This window comes from Pongo abelii, chromosome 23 (assembly GCF_028885655.2).
Source record: "Pongo abelii isolate AG06213 chromosome 23, NHGRI_mPonAbe1-v2.0_pri, whole genome shotgun sequence".
Classification (NCBI taxonomy): Eukaryota; Metazoa; Chordata; class Mammalia; order Primates; family Hominidae; genus Pongo; species Pongo abelii.
This window is the reverse complement of record NC_085929.1, coordinates 49,330,315-49,345,523: the sequence shown is the minus strand read 5'-3', so window position 1 is coordinate 49,345,523 and position 15,209 is coordinate 49,330,315. Positions and strand designations below refer to the sequence as shown.

At 48.3% G+C, this 15,209-nt stretch overlaps 1 protein-coding gene and 1 pseudogene across 2 annotated transcripts in view; both read left to right on the top strand.

Moving 5' to 3' along the window:
* Positions 1 to 6,579: 6,579 nt before the first annotated feature.
* The window catches only part of ARFGAP3 (ADP ribosylation factor GTPase activating protein 3), a 62,119-nt gene continuing 53,489 nt past the window's right edge, over positions 6,580 to 15,209 (top strand). The window contains exon 1 of one of the 2 annotated variants that reach the window (XM_054542944.2): positions 6,580 to 6,755. In XM_054542944.2, coding sequence (XP_054398919.2) covers positions 6,687 to 6,755 — 69 coding nt within the window. In that variant the 5' untranslated portion in view covers positions 6,580 to 6,686. 2 annotated transcript variants of the gene reach the window in all.
* On the top strand, positions 7,133 to 11,848 carry LOC129052772 (cytochrome c oxidase assembly factor 1 homolog; annotated as a pseudogene).

Here is a 15,209-nt window from a genome sequence, read left to right as displayed (position 1 = left end):
AGCCTCTTGAGTAGCTGGGACTACAGGCGCCCACCACCATGCCCAGCTAATTTTTGTATTTTTAGTAGAGAGGGGGTTTCACCATGTTGGTCAGGCTGGTCTCGAACTCCTGACCTCGCGATCCACCCACCTCAGCCTCCCAAAATGCTGGGATTACAGGCGTGAGCCACTGCGCCAGGCCAAATACACTCCTTTTAGTGTACAGTTCTTGAAGTTTTGATGAATGTATACAGTTATGTAATGTACTAGTCCATTCTCATGCTGCCATAAAGAACTGCTCAAGACTGGGTAATTTATAAAGGAAAAAGGTTTAATTGACTCACACATCTGCATGGCTGGGGAAGCCTCAGGAAACTTATAATCATGGCAGAAGGGACAGCAAACACATCCTTCTTCACATGGCAGCAGGAAAGAGACATGCTGAGCAAAGGGGGGAAACCCCCTTATAAAACCATAAGAACTCATGAGAATTTACTCACTATCATGAGAATAGCATGGGGGTAACTGCCCCCATGATTCAGTTACCTCCCACCAGGTTCCTTTCATGACACATGAGGATTATGGGAACTATAATTCAAGATGAGATTTGAGTGACAAATGAGGATTATGGGAACTATAATTCAAGATGAGATTTGAGTGGGACACAGCCAAACCGTATCACATAACCATCACCACAATCAACATATAGAACTCTTCCATCACCTCCCCAACAGGTGGATCTTTGTAGTCAACCCCTCCTTACACCCCCAGTCCCTAGAAACCACTTATATGTTTTCTGTTTCTACCTTTTCCAGAATGCCATATGAATGCAACCGTGCAATATGTAGCCTTGTCTTTTTTCACTTCACGTGACTCATTTGACATTCATCTGTGTGGTTTCATATGTCAGTATTTTGTTTCTTCTTCTTCCTTCTTCTTTCTTCTCCTTTCTTCTTTCTTCTTCTTTCCTCCTCCTCCTTCTTCTTTCTTCTTCTTTTTTTTTTTTTTTTTTGAGACAGAGTCTCGCTCTGTTGCCCAGGCTGGAGTGCAGTGGCACGATCTTGGCTCACTGCAAGCTCCGCCTCTCGGGTTCATGCCATTCTCCTGCCTCAGCCTCCCGAGTAGCTGGGACTACAGGCATCCGCTAATTTTTTGAATTTTTAGTACAGATGGGGTTTCACCGTGTTAGCCAGGATGGTCTCAATCTCCCATGTTGGCCGGGCTGGTCTCAAACTCCTGGCTTCAAGTGATCCGCCCACTTTGGTCTCCCAAAGTGCTGGGATTCCAGGTGTGAGCCACTGTGCCTGGCCTTCTTTTTTTATTTTTTTGCTGATAGTGTCTCGTTCTGTCACCCAGGCTGGAGTGCAGTGATGTAATCATAGCTCACTGCAGCCTTGAACTCCTGGGCTCAAGTGATCCTCCTGCCTCAGCCTCCTGAGTACCTGGGACTACAGGCACGTGCCATCATGCCCCGCTAATTTTTTAATTTTTTGTAGAAATGGGATCTTGCTATGTTGCCCAGGGTGGTCTCAAACTCCTGGCCAGAAGCCATCCTTCTGCCTCAGCCTCCCAAAGTGCCGAGATTACAGGCATGAGCCACCACGCCTGGCCCCAGTAAGTTCATTTCAAGTGTATCTGGCCTATACAGAAAGAACATGTCAAAGAGATAGCATTCACTTGTTTTCGCTTGGCACTAAGCAAAGTCCACAGGTGTTGTCTTCCAGGGGCAAGGGACAGGATCTGTGCGTATTCTCACTTGTGATTCATCATATGACTATGTAGCTATGTCTGGTTTCTCTTTAGGGTGGGATCTGGCTTTCAGCAAGCTCCTATTAAACAGTAAATGAACTAAATAAACACAATGCTGCTTCACTCGGCCATAGCTATGCCAGGATCTCTTCATGAAAGACGAACAGCAAAGAGAGTTAGAATGCAAATACTCTACAAGAGGGACAATACTGGGCTGGGTGGTGGCTCACTCCTGTAATCCCAGCACAGTGGGAGGCCGAGGCAGGCGGATCACTTGAGGTCAGGAGTTCGAGACCAGCCTGACATGGTGAAACCCCATCTCTACTAAAAACACAAAAATCAGCTGGGTGTGGTGGCGGGTGCCTGTTAATCCCAGCTACTTGGGAGGCTGAAGCAGGAGAATTGCTTGAACCCGGGAGGCAGAGGTTGCCGTGAGCCGAGATCATACCACTGCACTGGGTGACACAGCCAGACTCCGTCTCGAGAAAAAAACAAAAAAATGTGTAGCCCAGGATGCTCAAGGGTGGGGCTTTCTCAACATTCCTGCCATCCTGATGGTAAACCCCCGGATTGTAGAGGGATTCTGCTTCTCTTTCCCCTCCTTTTTTGCATTTGAATTTGGATTACTGGGTTTTGTTTCTTCCTCTCCCCTGGCAGCAACAGATCTTTGCCCATTCCCTGAGACAGACAGAATTTACTGCTTTTGCTCTTTTTCTTTCTCTTTTCTTTTTCTTTTTTTTCTTTTTTCTTTTTTTTTTTTTTTTTTTTTTTGCGACGAGTCTCCCTCTGTCGCCCAGGCTGGAGTGCACTGGCTTGATCCTGGCTCACTGCAGCCTTCACCTCCCGGGTTCAAGCAATTCTCCTGCCTCAGCCCCCAAGTAGCTGGGACTACAGGTGTGTGCCACCACGCCGAGCTAATTTTGTATTTTTAGTAGAGACAGAGTTTCACCATGATGGCCAGGCTGGTCTCGAATTCCTGACCTCACATGATCTGCCTGCCTTGGCCTCCCAAAGTGCTGGGATTACAGCCATGAGCCACTGCGCCTGGCCTGCTTTTTCAGAAGAGTCCAGAGGAAGCAGGTGGGGTCTGTGCCTGTTCCTGAGCAGCTGGATGCCTACCCCACGGAAAGGTCTCTCTCCAGGCTCTTTGTCAGTCCCCATCTTCCTTGTGAAGTATGGTTTCTGATGGAGGTTTATTCAAAAGGGCTTATGAATGAATGTGAACTCCCTTTGTATCTGAGGCCCCCAGCTAGTCCAAACTCACATGCCAACCTACACTTGGCCTTTAAGACTTAATTAAAATTACAGCTGATTTCCTGTTGCCAACTAGTTTGGCAGTAACCTCTTTCTCCTGCGCTCTGCCAAAGGTGAAGGGGTTCTCGTGTTCTGTCTTTGGAGAGGCTTCTGTTGTCTCTCTTTGGTGTTGAGGTTACTTGGTTGCCTTGCAACCTCAGCGTTCTGATGGGCTCAACAGAAGTTACAATTTGGTAGATTATCCAGCTTTTCTCATTATGATATTGGGAGGGATAGCCTTTGTAGCTTTCTACATTCTAAGCCCATTCCACAAATCTTTATTGAATGCATACTATCTGCCAGGCATTATTCTAGGTGCTGGGGATAAAGAAATAGAAAAAACAGGCTGAGCACAGTGGCTCACACCTGTAATCCCAGCACACTGGGAGGCCAAGGGGGCGGATCACTTGAAGGAGTTTGACACCAGCCTGGCCAGCATGGTAAAACCCCATCTCTACTAAAAATACAAAAATTAGCCAGGCGTGGCGGCAGCTGCCTGTAGTTCCAGCTACTCGGGAGGCTGAGGTAGGATAATTGCTTGAATCCACGAGGCAGAGGTTGCAGTGAGCTGAGATTGCACCACTGTACTCCAGCCTGGGTGACAAAGCAAGACTCTGCCTCCAAAAAAAAAAAAAAAAGTAGAAAAAATAGATCTGATTTCAAGAAATGTATATTCAATTGAGGAGAGGCAGATACAGATAGATAGAATATTATATATTATAATATTAGATGCCAATAAGCTCTATGAAAAACACTTAAGCAACTGACAGATAAGACAACCATAGTATATTGGCCAGGTGCTGTGGCTCACGCCTGTAATCCCAGCTCTTTGGGAGGCCGAGGTGGGCAGACCAGCTGAGGTCAGAAGTTCGAGACCAGCCTGGACAACATGGTGAAACTCCGTCTCTACTAAAAGTATAAAAATTAGCCAGGTGTGGTGGCATGCGCCTGTAATCCCAGCTACTCGGGAGGCTGAGGCAGGAGACTCACCCGAACCTGGGAGGCAGAGGTTGCAGTGCATCAGGATCGCACCACTGCACTCCAGCGAGACTCCACAAAAAAAAAAAAAAAAGGAGAAAAAACATTTGATTTCAAGAAACATATATATATATATATATATATATTTTTTTTTTTTTTTTTTTTTTTTGAGACAGAGTCCTGCTCTGTCACCTAGGCTGGAGTGCAGTGGTATGATCTCGGCTCACTGCAACCTCTGCTTCCTGGGTTCAAGCAATTCTCCTGCCTCAGCCTCCTCAGTACTTGGGATTACAGGTGCCCACCACCACGCCTGGCTAATTTTTGTATTTTTAGTAGAGATGGGGTTTCACCATGTTGGTCAGGCTGGTCTCGAACTCCTGACCTCGTGATCCACCCACCTCAGCTTCCCAAAGTGCTGGGATTATAGGTGTGAGGCACTGCCCCCGGCCAGAAATATATATTTCTGTATTCAATTACAGCCAGGTACATAAAGATAGAATATTATATATTATAGTATTTAGATGCTAAGTTCTATGAAGAACACTTAAGCAACCATAGTGTATAAATGGTACCTCCTACCCCTTCCTCCCCTATTCGTGTAGATACTGTCTATAATTTACTGCTATTCGTGTAGATACTGTCTATAATTTACTGCTTTTGTTTCCCTCTCTTCAATCTCTATGGTGGAGAATGGGCTAGACTGCCCTACTCTGATAATATAACTTAGTAAGATTTCAGCTCCAAGTAGTAAATGGGACCATCATTCCCATTCCCATCAGGAAGGATAGAATTGCTGCTCATAAACATGCCAGTCATCCTGCATAAGGCCAAACTAGTACCTGGTGGACACAAAGCACAGATGTTATACTTTGACTCAATACATGAAGAACTTTTAAACCATCAGAGCTGCCTGCAAAAGTAATGTACTTTTCTGGAAGGTAATCAATTTTCCTTTCTTGGAAAAGTTGCAGCTTTGGGTTGATAAGTTACATTGTCTGCAAGCTCCCAACTGCCCCCGAGGGTCTCTAAGCAGATAGGGGGAGTGTACATTTCCTGACTTCTAACAGTAGAAAGCCTCCACCAAAGGCTCTTCAGGATATCCCTAGGAAGCTGCTCGCCTGTGCTACTCAGCACTGATTCTTTAATTTCTTTGTACAGATGAATAAACCATGGTTTATTTCATTTTACTTTTTGAGACAGGGTCTTGCTCTGTCGCCCATGCTGGAGTGCAGTGGTGCGATCTTGGCTCACTGCAGCCTCGACCTCCTGGGCTAAAGCGATCCTCCCACCTCAGCCTCCCGAGTAGCTAGGACTACAGGCCTATGCCAGCATGCCCAGCTAATTTTTGCATTTTTTGTAGAGACGGGGTTTCACCATATTATCCAGTCTGATCTTGAACTCCTGAGCTCAAGTGATCCTCCCGCCTCAGCCTCCCAAAGTGCTGGGATCACAGGCATGAGCCACTGAGACTGCAAATAAACCATGCTTTAGAGAAGGCAAGTGTCTTGACCAACGCCACAGAGCGAGGAAGCAGCTGGCTGAACTGGAATTGAGGCCAAGGTAGTGCCTTTGATGCCAAAACCTGCTATCCCTTCCTCACTATCACCCAACCTCTTTCCAGTGGCTCCACACCCATTGTGGTGACAGAGGCACCTTCTGCTGAGTGTAAACTCTTCTGGCTGGAATTGTTTCCCAGAGGGTAGGGTGCAGCCCCAAGGGCTGCGGTTAAAAGTCAAGTTTCTCATCTGGACTCATCAGTTCTGACTGAGCACTTCTGCCTCAACCCGCACTGCCATCTCTCCATGAACGTGACACAGAAACCCTTGGTTTCAGAAAGCCAGTTTCCGGGCAAAGAAAGCTTTCCACCCAGGGCCTGGCGTGAGCTGCGGGCAAGAATAAAAAAAGTCGAGCACAGCGGCTCACGTCTGTAATCCCAGCAATTTGGAAGGCCGAGGTGGGTGGATCACCTGAAGTCAGGAGTTCGAGACCAGCTTGGGCAACATGGTCTCTACTAAAAATACAAAAATTAGCCGGGCGTGGTGGTGTGCGCCTGTAATCCCAGCTACTCGGGAGGCTGAGGCAGGAGAATCGCTTGAACCAGGGAGGTTGCAGGGAGCCGCAATCGCGCCATTACATTCCAGCCTGGGGGACAAAGCGAGGCTCCGTCTCAAAAAAAAAAACAAAAAAGGAAGGCAACCAGCTAAGGTCCGGCGTCGAGGCGCGGGCCCTCCGTCCGTCTCGTGCCGAAGGAGGGCACGTGGGCCCCTTCCCCTGCCCCTGAGCTTTCCATGGAAGCAGCCCGTTAGGCGAAATGGCGATCGACCAGGCGAAAGGTTGGTGGATCCTACGGCAGTGCGCGTGGCAGCCAGCCACACCCGGGCCCGGCTTCGCCCAGCGCTAAGGGCGTGGAGACGCGCCGCAAATGGCGCGCGAGCCTCCTGCGCACGCGCGTGCAGTGTCCGCGGTCGGGCCAGCGGCGCAGCTGAAGCGAGGGCGGGGAGGGAAAGCGAGCGGCGCCTGCGCCCCGGCGGTGGGCGGGCCCGGCCGTGGGCGGGGCTTGGGGCGGAGCCTGACCATCACGCGCAGCCCCGCCCCCGCGGCCTCGTCGCTCCTGGTGAGGCGGTAGCCGCTTTTCGTCGGCTCTTACCGGCTGGCTGGGCCAGCTGCGCCGCGGCTCACAGCTGACGATGGGGGACCCCAGCAAGCAGGACATCTTGACCATCTTCAAGCGCCTCCGCTCGGTGCCCACTAACAAGGTAGCGGCCGCGGGCGAGTGCGGGCCTGCCTGGCATCCCTGCGGGAACCGGCGGGAGGCCCCTGCGGGCGCCAGTGGCCGTGGCGTGGGAGGCGGGGCCGGCGCGGCCTGTGACACGTCGCACTGTGGGGCCGCGGCAGCCTGGCCGGGACGGGGCGGGCGGGGCCGGGCAGCTGAGAGGCCCGGGCGGGAGGCCGGAGCGCGGGGGTCTTCACGCGGGTCGGGGAGCGTTCCCTGGGGCGGCGGCGCGGGCACACCCCCCAGCGAGCTCTTGGGGCGGGGGGCGAGCACCGGCGGCTCTGAGCGGGGGCGGGGACATCCTCGGGGGCGCTGCGAGGAGGGTGCTCCCGGCTCGGAAATCCCGGCTGCTGGCGCCGGATGCGGGGAAAGCGCGGCTCCCCCAGCGCCACCTGGAGCTCGACCCCGCCTGTTGGAGCCGGCTTGGCTCCTCGGGCCTTGCGGTGCCTGCCTCAGTTTTTCTTCTGATAAAGTTGCCGAGTAGTCTACGCTCTGGCTTCCAGCTTTTGTCGCTTTGGCCAGGGAGGCTCACCACAGCCTCCTCCCTCTCCTCGGTTCTCTTTGGAGATGGAGGTTTCCTTTTTTTTTTTTTTTTTTTTTGTCTCCAGAGGCTGTTCTCTCCCTGGAACTTTTACAGCTTTGCGCAGCTGGCTGGAGGTGTTGGGGTGACGCAGGGGGCTAAGCTGACACGTCGGGTCGGAGAGGGACCTGGAGAGTGCAAAGGGCTGTCGCGTCAGCGTGGACTCTCCCCGCCCCTCCTGTGACACGAGTTTTTTCTGGTCCCCACTGTCACTTCCCGAAGGGAACAGCTGTTATTGAGCGTGGTCATGAACCTCGACATGCTGGCATAGAAAGTTCCCGAGTGTTACAAAATAGGTGTTTCTGTTGGTTTTAAGTCTTGATGGTTCAGGGGAGCCCATATTTTTTCCAGCCTAGGTGAGGAAGGAAACAGTTTATTGGAGGTGATGTCTGATGGATGTGGGAAAGTTAAGAGAAAGGCTCCAGGAATTCTCCAGTGCCCGTTTCTTTACTGTTTTCTTGATTTTCACATTTTTATTTATTTATTTTTTTAGAGACAGGGTCTCACCCCGTCACCCAGGCTGAAGTGTAGTGCCTTGATCCTAGCTCAGTGCAGCCTTGACCTACCCAGCCCAAGCCATCCTTCCTTCGCAGCCTCCTGATGAGGCTGACACCACAGGTCTGCACCACCACGCCCAGCTAATTGTTATTATTAATTAATTTATTTATTTATTTTTGTAGAGACAGGGTCTTGCTATGTTGCCCAGGCTGGTGTCAAATTCCTAGGCTCAAGCAGTCCTCCTGCCTCCTCCTGCCTTGGCCTCCCAGAGTGCTAGGATTACAGGCATGAGCCGCCATGCTGGCCTTAATGTTCTTTCTTTTTTTTTTTTTAAAGTTTTAATTTTAATTTTTTTGAGACAGAGCCTTGCTCTGTCGCCCAGGCTGGAGTGCAGTGATGCGATCTCAGCTCACTGCAACCTCTGCCTCCTGGGTTCGAGCAATTCTGCCTCAGCCTCCTGAGTTGCCAGGATTACAGGCTTCCACCACTACACTCAGGTAATTTTTATATTTTTAGTAGAGACGAGGTTTCACCATGTCAGTCAGTCTGGTCTCGAACTCCTGGCCTCAAGTGATCCGCCCACCTCGGCCTCCTAAAGTGCTGGGATTACAGGCGTGAGCCACCGCTCCCAGCCTTGGTTTTTAAATTTAGATTGATGTGTTTATAAAGAGTGGGTCCTGTATAACTAGTCAAGATTAGGATCTGCGGTTAGCAATGTGTAAACTATATTTTTTTGTCACCTTTATCTCAGAAACATCAACATGTATTCTCTTTGATTTAATTCAAATATAATTTTAAATAAATCAATGTCTTTATATCAAGAGGCTTTTGAGAGACAGGCTTGTATTGTCCAAACTGCTGCTTTCTAGGTATGTCACCGTTGGACAGGTTACTTGACCACTTTGTCCCTTTTTTCCTCGTCTGAAAATGGGGCATGAACTGGACCTGACTCAGAGGGTTATTGTGAAGATTAAATGGAATAATCCAAGAAAAACACTTAGAGTAGGAACTGCATATAATAGTCTTCAATAAATGGCAGCTGTTTTTATGATGAAGAACACACCTGTGAAAAATTTTATATTCTGTAATAAGATTAATGAAAGCAATGAGCAAAAATGTTTCCTGGTAATGTTTCACAGTAATGTGCTATATTTCTTGGTTGAGACCTTTTATTTGATCATTGGTTTGAAACTCTTACCTAAACAAAGATAACAATAGCATTTTAAAATTGGGGTCATAAAAGAGAGCTCTAAGATACATGAGCCAGGAAAGGTAATCAAAGAAAAACAAGTCGGCTTACTTTTAGAACGTGGTATCCAATTTCTTCCTCTCATGTATGATGATTTACTCTAGATCAAAGGTCATGAGGATCAATTCTCTTTTTTCTTTTTCTTTTTTTGAGACGGTCTAGCTCTGTTGTCCAGTCTGGAGTGCAGTGGTGCGATCTTGGCACACTGCAACCTCCTCCTCCCAGGTTCAAGCAATTCTCTTGCATCAGCCTCCTGAGTAGCTGGGACTACAGGCGTGTGCCATCACGCATGGCTAATTTTTGTATTTTTAGTAGTAATAGAGTTTCACCATATTGGCCAGGCTGGTCTCAAACTCCTGACCTAAAGTGATCCGCCTGTCTCAGCCTCCCAAAGTTTTGTGATTACAGGCGTGAGCCACCACACCTGGCCAAGGGTGAATTTTCTTGTTTGTGAAATCCTTCTTTGTTGCTATACCATTCCTTACTTTTATATAGATTGGGTTATTCATTCAACAAGTATTCATTAAGCACCTATGGTGTGCTGGGCACTGTGTAGAGCATTAAAGGTATGTACACTGATGGTATGTTCCTGTCCTCAGGGAACTTATAGTCTAGTGGACAGATGAAGGGCAGATGCAGGACAGCAGGTGGTATGTTTTCTGCTCTGAAGCACAGTGTGGTGGAGTGGGAAGAGTGGCTCTGGGAACAGACTGCATGGGATCCAGTCCCCATTGTGGACATTTCCACTAAGGAATTACTAAGAAGTGGCCACTTCTTATCTGTCATACTTAATTCAGTAATTCCTTAGTTTTCTTTAAAATGGAGATCAAGATTTACCGCCGCCATCCCACGCCGGGAAGGACTCCTCATGCTCTCTGCAGCATGGTGCTTCTGTTGCTTACAGAACAACTTGCCTTTGATGATTTTCAAGAGAGTTGTGCTGTGAGGTGGCAAAAGTATCCAGGAAGCAGGATGCCAGTGCCTCAAGGAAAAAATGCCCCTTTTCGGCAATGTGTTCGGTACTAGGGGCTTGGCCCTTGTGTATTACCTCATACAAAAGACTTTTTCCAGGGCTTTGTATTACCGGTTGGCATTGGAGCAGGTGCATAGCCATCCCAAGGCACAGGGAGCTCTGGGCCCTCCTCTCAACATTCACTGTCTCAAACTCACCAACAAGCACAACTTTGTGGACATTGCTGATGCCAAGTTGAAGATTCCTAGCTCTGGATCCAAGTCAGAGGGCCATCTCCACGTCAGCTCATCCAGAAGTGCCCCTTTCAGAGGTGGCACCTTGATGAGGTCTTCCTAGAGCCCAAGGATGGCCAGCAGATTCCCATGTTCAAGCTCAGTGGGCAGAATGGTGAAGAAGTGAAAAAGCAGTAGAGACGATCCAAAAGACCAGCTTTCTTCTAGTCTGGCCTTCCCTTATCTCCACCATGTGCCCACCAGGGGTGATGGCCCATCTGAGTGACAGACACTCCTGTAAGCCAATTTTCCAGCCACCAGTGGAATGATTGTATGTGCTGGCATATGGTAATTTTGGTATAATTCTAACTTGGGCACAACGAATGCTATTGTCATTTTTAAACTGAATCAGAAAGAAACTCTTATTATAAGATAATTCATGTGAAAGTTCTTTGTATAAGAAAGCACATGATAAAAGGAATCAGAATTAAGAAAACATTCGTTGATTTAAAAAACAAATAAATAGGCCGGGTGCGGTGGCTCACGCCTGTAATCTCAGCACCTTGGGAGGCCAAGGCGGGTGGATCACCTGAGGTCAGGTGTTCAAGACCAGCCTGGCCAACATGATGAAACCCCGTCTCTACAAAAATACAAAAATTAGCTGGGCATGATGGTGAGTGCCTATAATCTCAGCTGTTCGGGAGGCTGAGGCAGGAGAATCGCTTGAACCCAGGAAGCAGAGGTTGCAGTGAACCAAGATCACGCCACTGCACTCCAGCCTGGGCAACAGAGAGTGACTCCATCTCACACACACACAAAAATAAAATAAAATTAAATAAATAAAAATAAATAAATAAATAAATAAAATGGAGATCAAGACTAGCTACATAATTTGTGAAATGTACAAAATGAAAATGTAGGGCCCTTGTTTGAACAGTATTAAGAATTTCGGCCAGACACAGTGGCTCACGCCTGTAATCCTAGCACTTTGGGAGGCCGAGGTGGGTGGATCATCTGAGCTCAGGAGTTCGAGACCAGCCTGGGCAACATGGTGAAACCCCATCTCTACTAAAAATACAAAGAATTAGCCGGGCGTGGTGGCATGTGCCTGTAATCCCAACTACTCAGGAGGCAGAGACAGGAGAGTTGCTTGAACCCAGGAGGCGGAGGTTGCAGTGCACCAAGATCACGCCACTGCACTCAAGCCTGGGCGACAGAGCGAGACCCTATCTAAAAAAAAAAGAATTTCAAGATGAGGCTGGGCACGGTGGCGCCTGTAATCCCAGCACTTTGGGAGGCCGAGGCAGATGAATAGCTTGAGCTCAGGAGTTTGACACCAGCCTGGGCAACATGGTGAAACCTCATCTCTACCAAAAAAAAATAAAATTAGCCATGCATGGTGGCTCATGCCTGTGGTCCCAGCTGCTCGGGAGGCTGAGGTGGGAGGATTGCTTGAGCTCGGGAGGCAGAGGTTGAAGTGAGTCGAGATCATATCATATACTCCAGCATGAGACCCAGTCTCAAAAAAAAAAAAAAAGAAGAATTTCAAGATGAGACAGCAGAGCGTTAAGCCAATCACACACTCTTTTATTCTAAGTGTGGGGCCCTCTGTGACTGCATAGATCACACACACGCCCAGGAAGCTGGCCCTGATGGGGATGATCGTAGTACCTTCTACTAGTACCCTACTAACGAAAGCGTTGTTAGGAAGATGGAATTGACTAAAGTGCCAACAATAGTGCCTGACTTAAACACTCAATATTAGCTGTTATTATTATTTGTATACTAATTATTCTCATCATTAAACAAAACAAATTGCCAGTCAAAAGCTATTTCTTACTCATCACCATAAGAACTGATGTTCTGCTTCAAAAGCCACATCTTGACTTTGGTTTGGGATTGTATATCAAATCAAAGCGCAGTCCCTGCTTCCAAAGCATAGCCTCCTGGTATAGCAGGAGGATCAAGGCAGCATTTATGGGAGCCAGACCTGTATCTCTCACAACTTCTGACCTCCACATGTCCCAGTCTCCACTTGTTAGCTCCTCTGTCCCTGTAAACTGCTCCACCATGTGCATTCGCATTTAGTGAGCACCTGTGTTGTGCCAGGCATGGTGCCAAGCTCAGGTAAATAAGGTAGACATGGCTACCCCTCATGGGGCTACGTTTTAGCAATCCCTTAGCTTAGGTGATGGGTCAGGAGGATGCCAAAGCTGCCTCCCTCATTAGGAACCTCACTGCTCTCTTCTTGTAGCCAGTCTGGTGACCACCTCAGAAGTGATTCTCAAACTTGGCCTGCTCTGGGCTGTGTACCCAAAATCTCTGCCATCACCTCTACCAAAAACCCTTTGCATCCTGTCCTTGCTTACTAGGAAACAATCTTGTAACTAATTGTTTTGCCCACTGGACTGCTAGACTGTGGGCTCCATGTGGGCAGACTTCCTGAACCACGCTGGTCTGTCCACTTGGTATGTGCCAGGTACACTTGATAGTAAGTGCACAGTAACTGGTAGTTGAGTGACTAGGTGAGAAATTACAAACAGCCTGACGGGGAAGAACAGCACCTTTTGGCAGAGTCTGTCATTTTGTTTGATGCCCCACAGAAGAGGGTTCCCCAATGGCCATCACCACAGGGCATTTGAATTTGCATGTCTGTCTTCCCCACTTCTCAGTGAGCTCTTTAAAGACTAGCACCAATAAGGGTTCAGCTAGTGTTTGTGCTGCTACCTTTTCATACCTCATCACCTGTCACATGTCTGACATACAGCAGGTGATCAGTAAACACCGAAGTGAATCCCCGGCCTCTTTTTGTGTCAGTTGTCACTCCACCCCCATTATTCAGTGTGTGATCAGTGTGAGCGTATCGTGGTGAGGGGCTTTGGAAAACCCACTCGTGTTTACTCTCTTGTATTGCCCTCAAAAGACCAGAAGCCAGATCTTGCTTGATAATGATAGGTTGGACAACCTTCACATAAGTAGCTCTGCCTATAAAGTATATCTTTTTTTTTTTTTTTTTTTTAATAGCAGGGTCTCACTGTTGCTGAGGCTGGAGTGCAGTGGAGTGGCCTCTGCTCATTGCATCCTCCGCCTCCCAGGCTCAAGCGATCCTCTCACCTCAAACTCCTGAGTAGCTGGGACTACAGGCACGTTCCACCACGCGGGCTAATTTTTTTTATTTTTTGGTAGAGACAGGGTTTCGCCATGTTGCCCAGGCTGGTCTCAAACTCCTGAGCTCAAACGATCTACCTGCCTTGGCCTCCCAAAGTGCTAGGATTACAGGTGTGAGCCACTGCACCCAGCCTATATATCTAATATGTATTTTTTTTTCCTGCAAAAAGATTAAAAACAATTCTATTAGAGGAATTTTTTTCCTATTTGGAGTTTAATGAGTTATAAATACTACTTTACACAACAAGCACTGTATATTTTACGGGCCCAGCACACTTCTGATGTGTGACTCTGCTAGTTAGCACTGTGTATTTTAAAGTACTTTTATGCTCCTGTTGATGAAGAATGTTGGGCTTCAGTGTCAGTGTTGAAGGGGCTAGTAATAATTTTTGAGCTGGCAATACGTGTTTAAAGTTATTCTTTTGATTAACAAATATTTACTGAATGCTTACCATGGGTAAGCCTATTTTTCAGGCTGTGTGTGAGATTAAAAAGTACACAACTATTCAGCAAACACTTATTGTGCATTTACCATGTGCACATTCTGTACTAGTGGACAGGAAAGCAAGGTGACAGGAGCCGGACATGGTGGCTCACACCTGTAATCCTAGCATTTTGGGAGGCCGAGAGGGCCCAAATTGCTTGAGCCCAGGAGTTCAAGACCAGCTTAGGCAAAATAGCAAGACCCCCGTCTCTACAAAAGAAAAAAAAAATATCTGGGCATGGTGGCGTACACTTGTGCTAACTGCTTAGGAGGCTGAAGGGCGAGGATGGCTTGAGCTCAAGAGTTCGAGACTGTAGTGAGCTAGGACCATGCCACTGCATTCCAGCCTCGGTGACACAGCCAGACCTTGTCTCTTTAAAAAAAAAAGCCATAAAGCAGTGAGCTAGGACTGTGCCACTGGCACTCCAGCCTAGGTGAGAGCCAGACCTTGTCTCCTTAAAAAAAAGAAAAAAAGCCATAAAGATTGTCAAAAGGGAAAGATTGTACCCCTGTAAGAGCTCTGAGTGCCCTCAGTGGGCAGGGGACGTAGTCCTCGGTTATGAACGTGCATCTAAGAGTTATCAAAGTGACCTGGACAGAGTGAGGCGGTGGAGGTAGAGAAGGGTACAGCATTTCATAAAGGAATATCTCTCCGTGTTAGTTATCTATTGCTGTGTATCAGATCACCCCCAACTTGGCATCGTAAAACAACAGTTCTGAGGGTCAGGAATTTGGGGGTGACTTAGCTGGCTGCTTCTGACCCAGAGTCTTTCACGAGGCTGCAGTCAAGCTGTTGGCCAGGGCTGAGGTCATCTGGGAGCTTACTCACATGGTGGTTGGCAGGCCTCCTCTCCTCACTGGCGGTTGGACTGAGGGCCTCCGTTCCTCAGCACTTCACCCTCTCCACAGGGCAACCTGAGCGTCCTCAAGACATGGTACCTGGCTTCCCCTAGAGCCAGTGATCCAAGGTGGGGAGGGAGAGAGGGGGAGAGAGAAAAAGAGAGTAGGGGACAGAGGAAAAAGCCATAGTGTCATTTGTAACCCAGTCTCAAAAATGACATGGTCATTTCTGCTATACACACACACAGACACACAGATCACCTTGGTAAACTGAGGGTGGAGATTACACGGGATGCAAATACCAGGAGGTGGGTTTCACTGGGGCCATCTTGGAGTCTGGCTGCCACAACCTCTTCCTCTGGCTGGGGAGAGAAGCAATATGCACAACAGCCTGCCATCTGGTATAGCCACTGCCAGGAAGGATGGTAGGGCT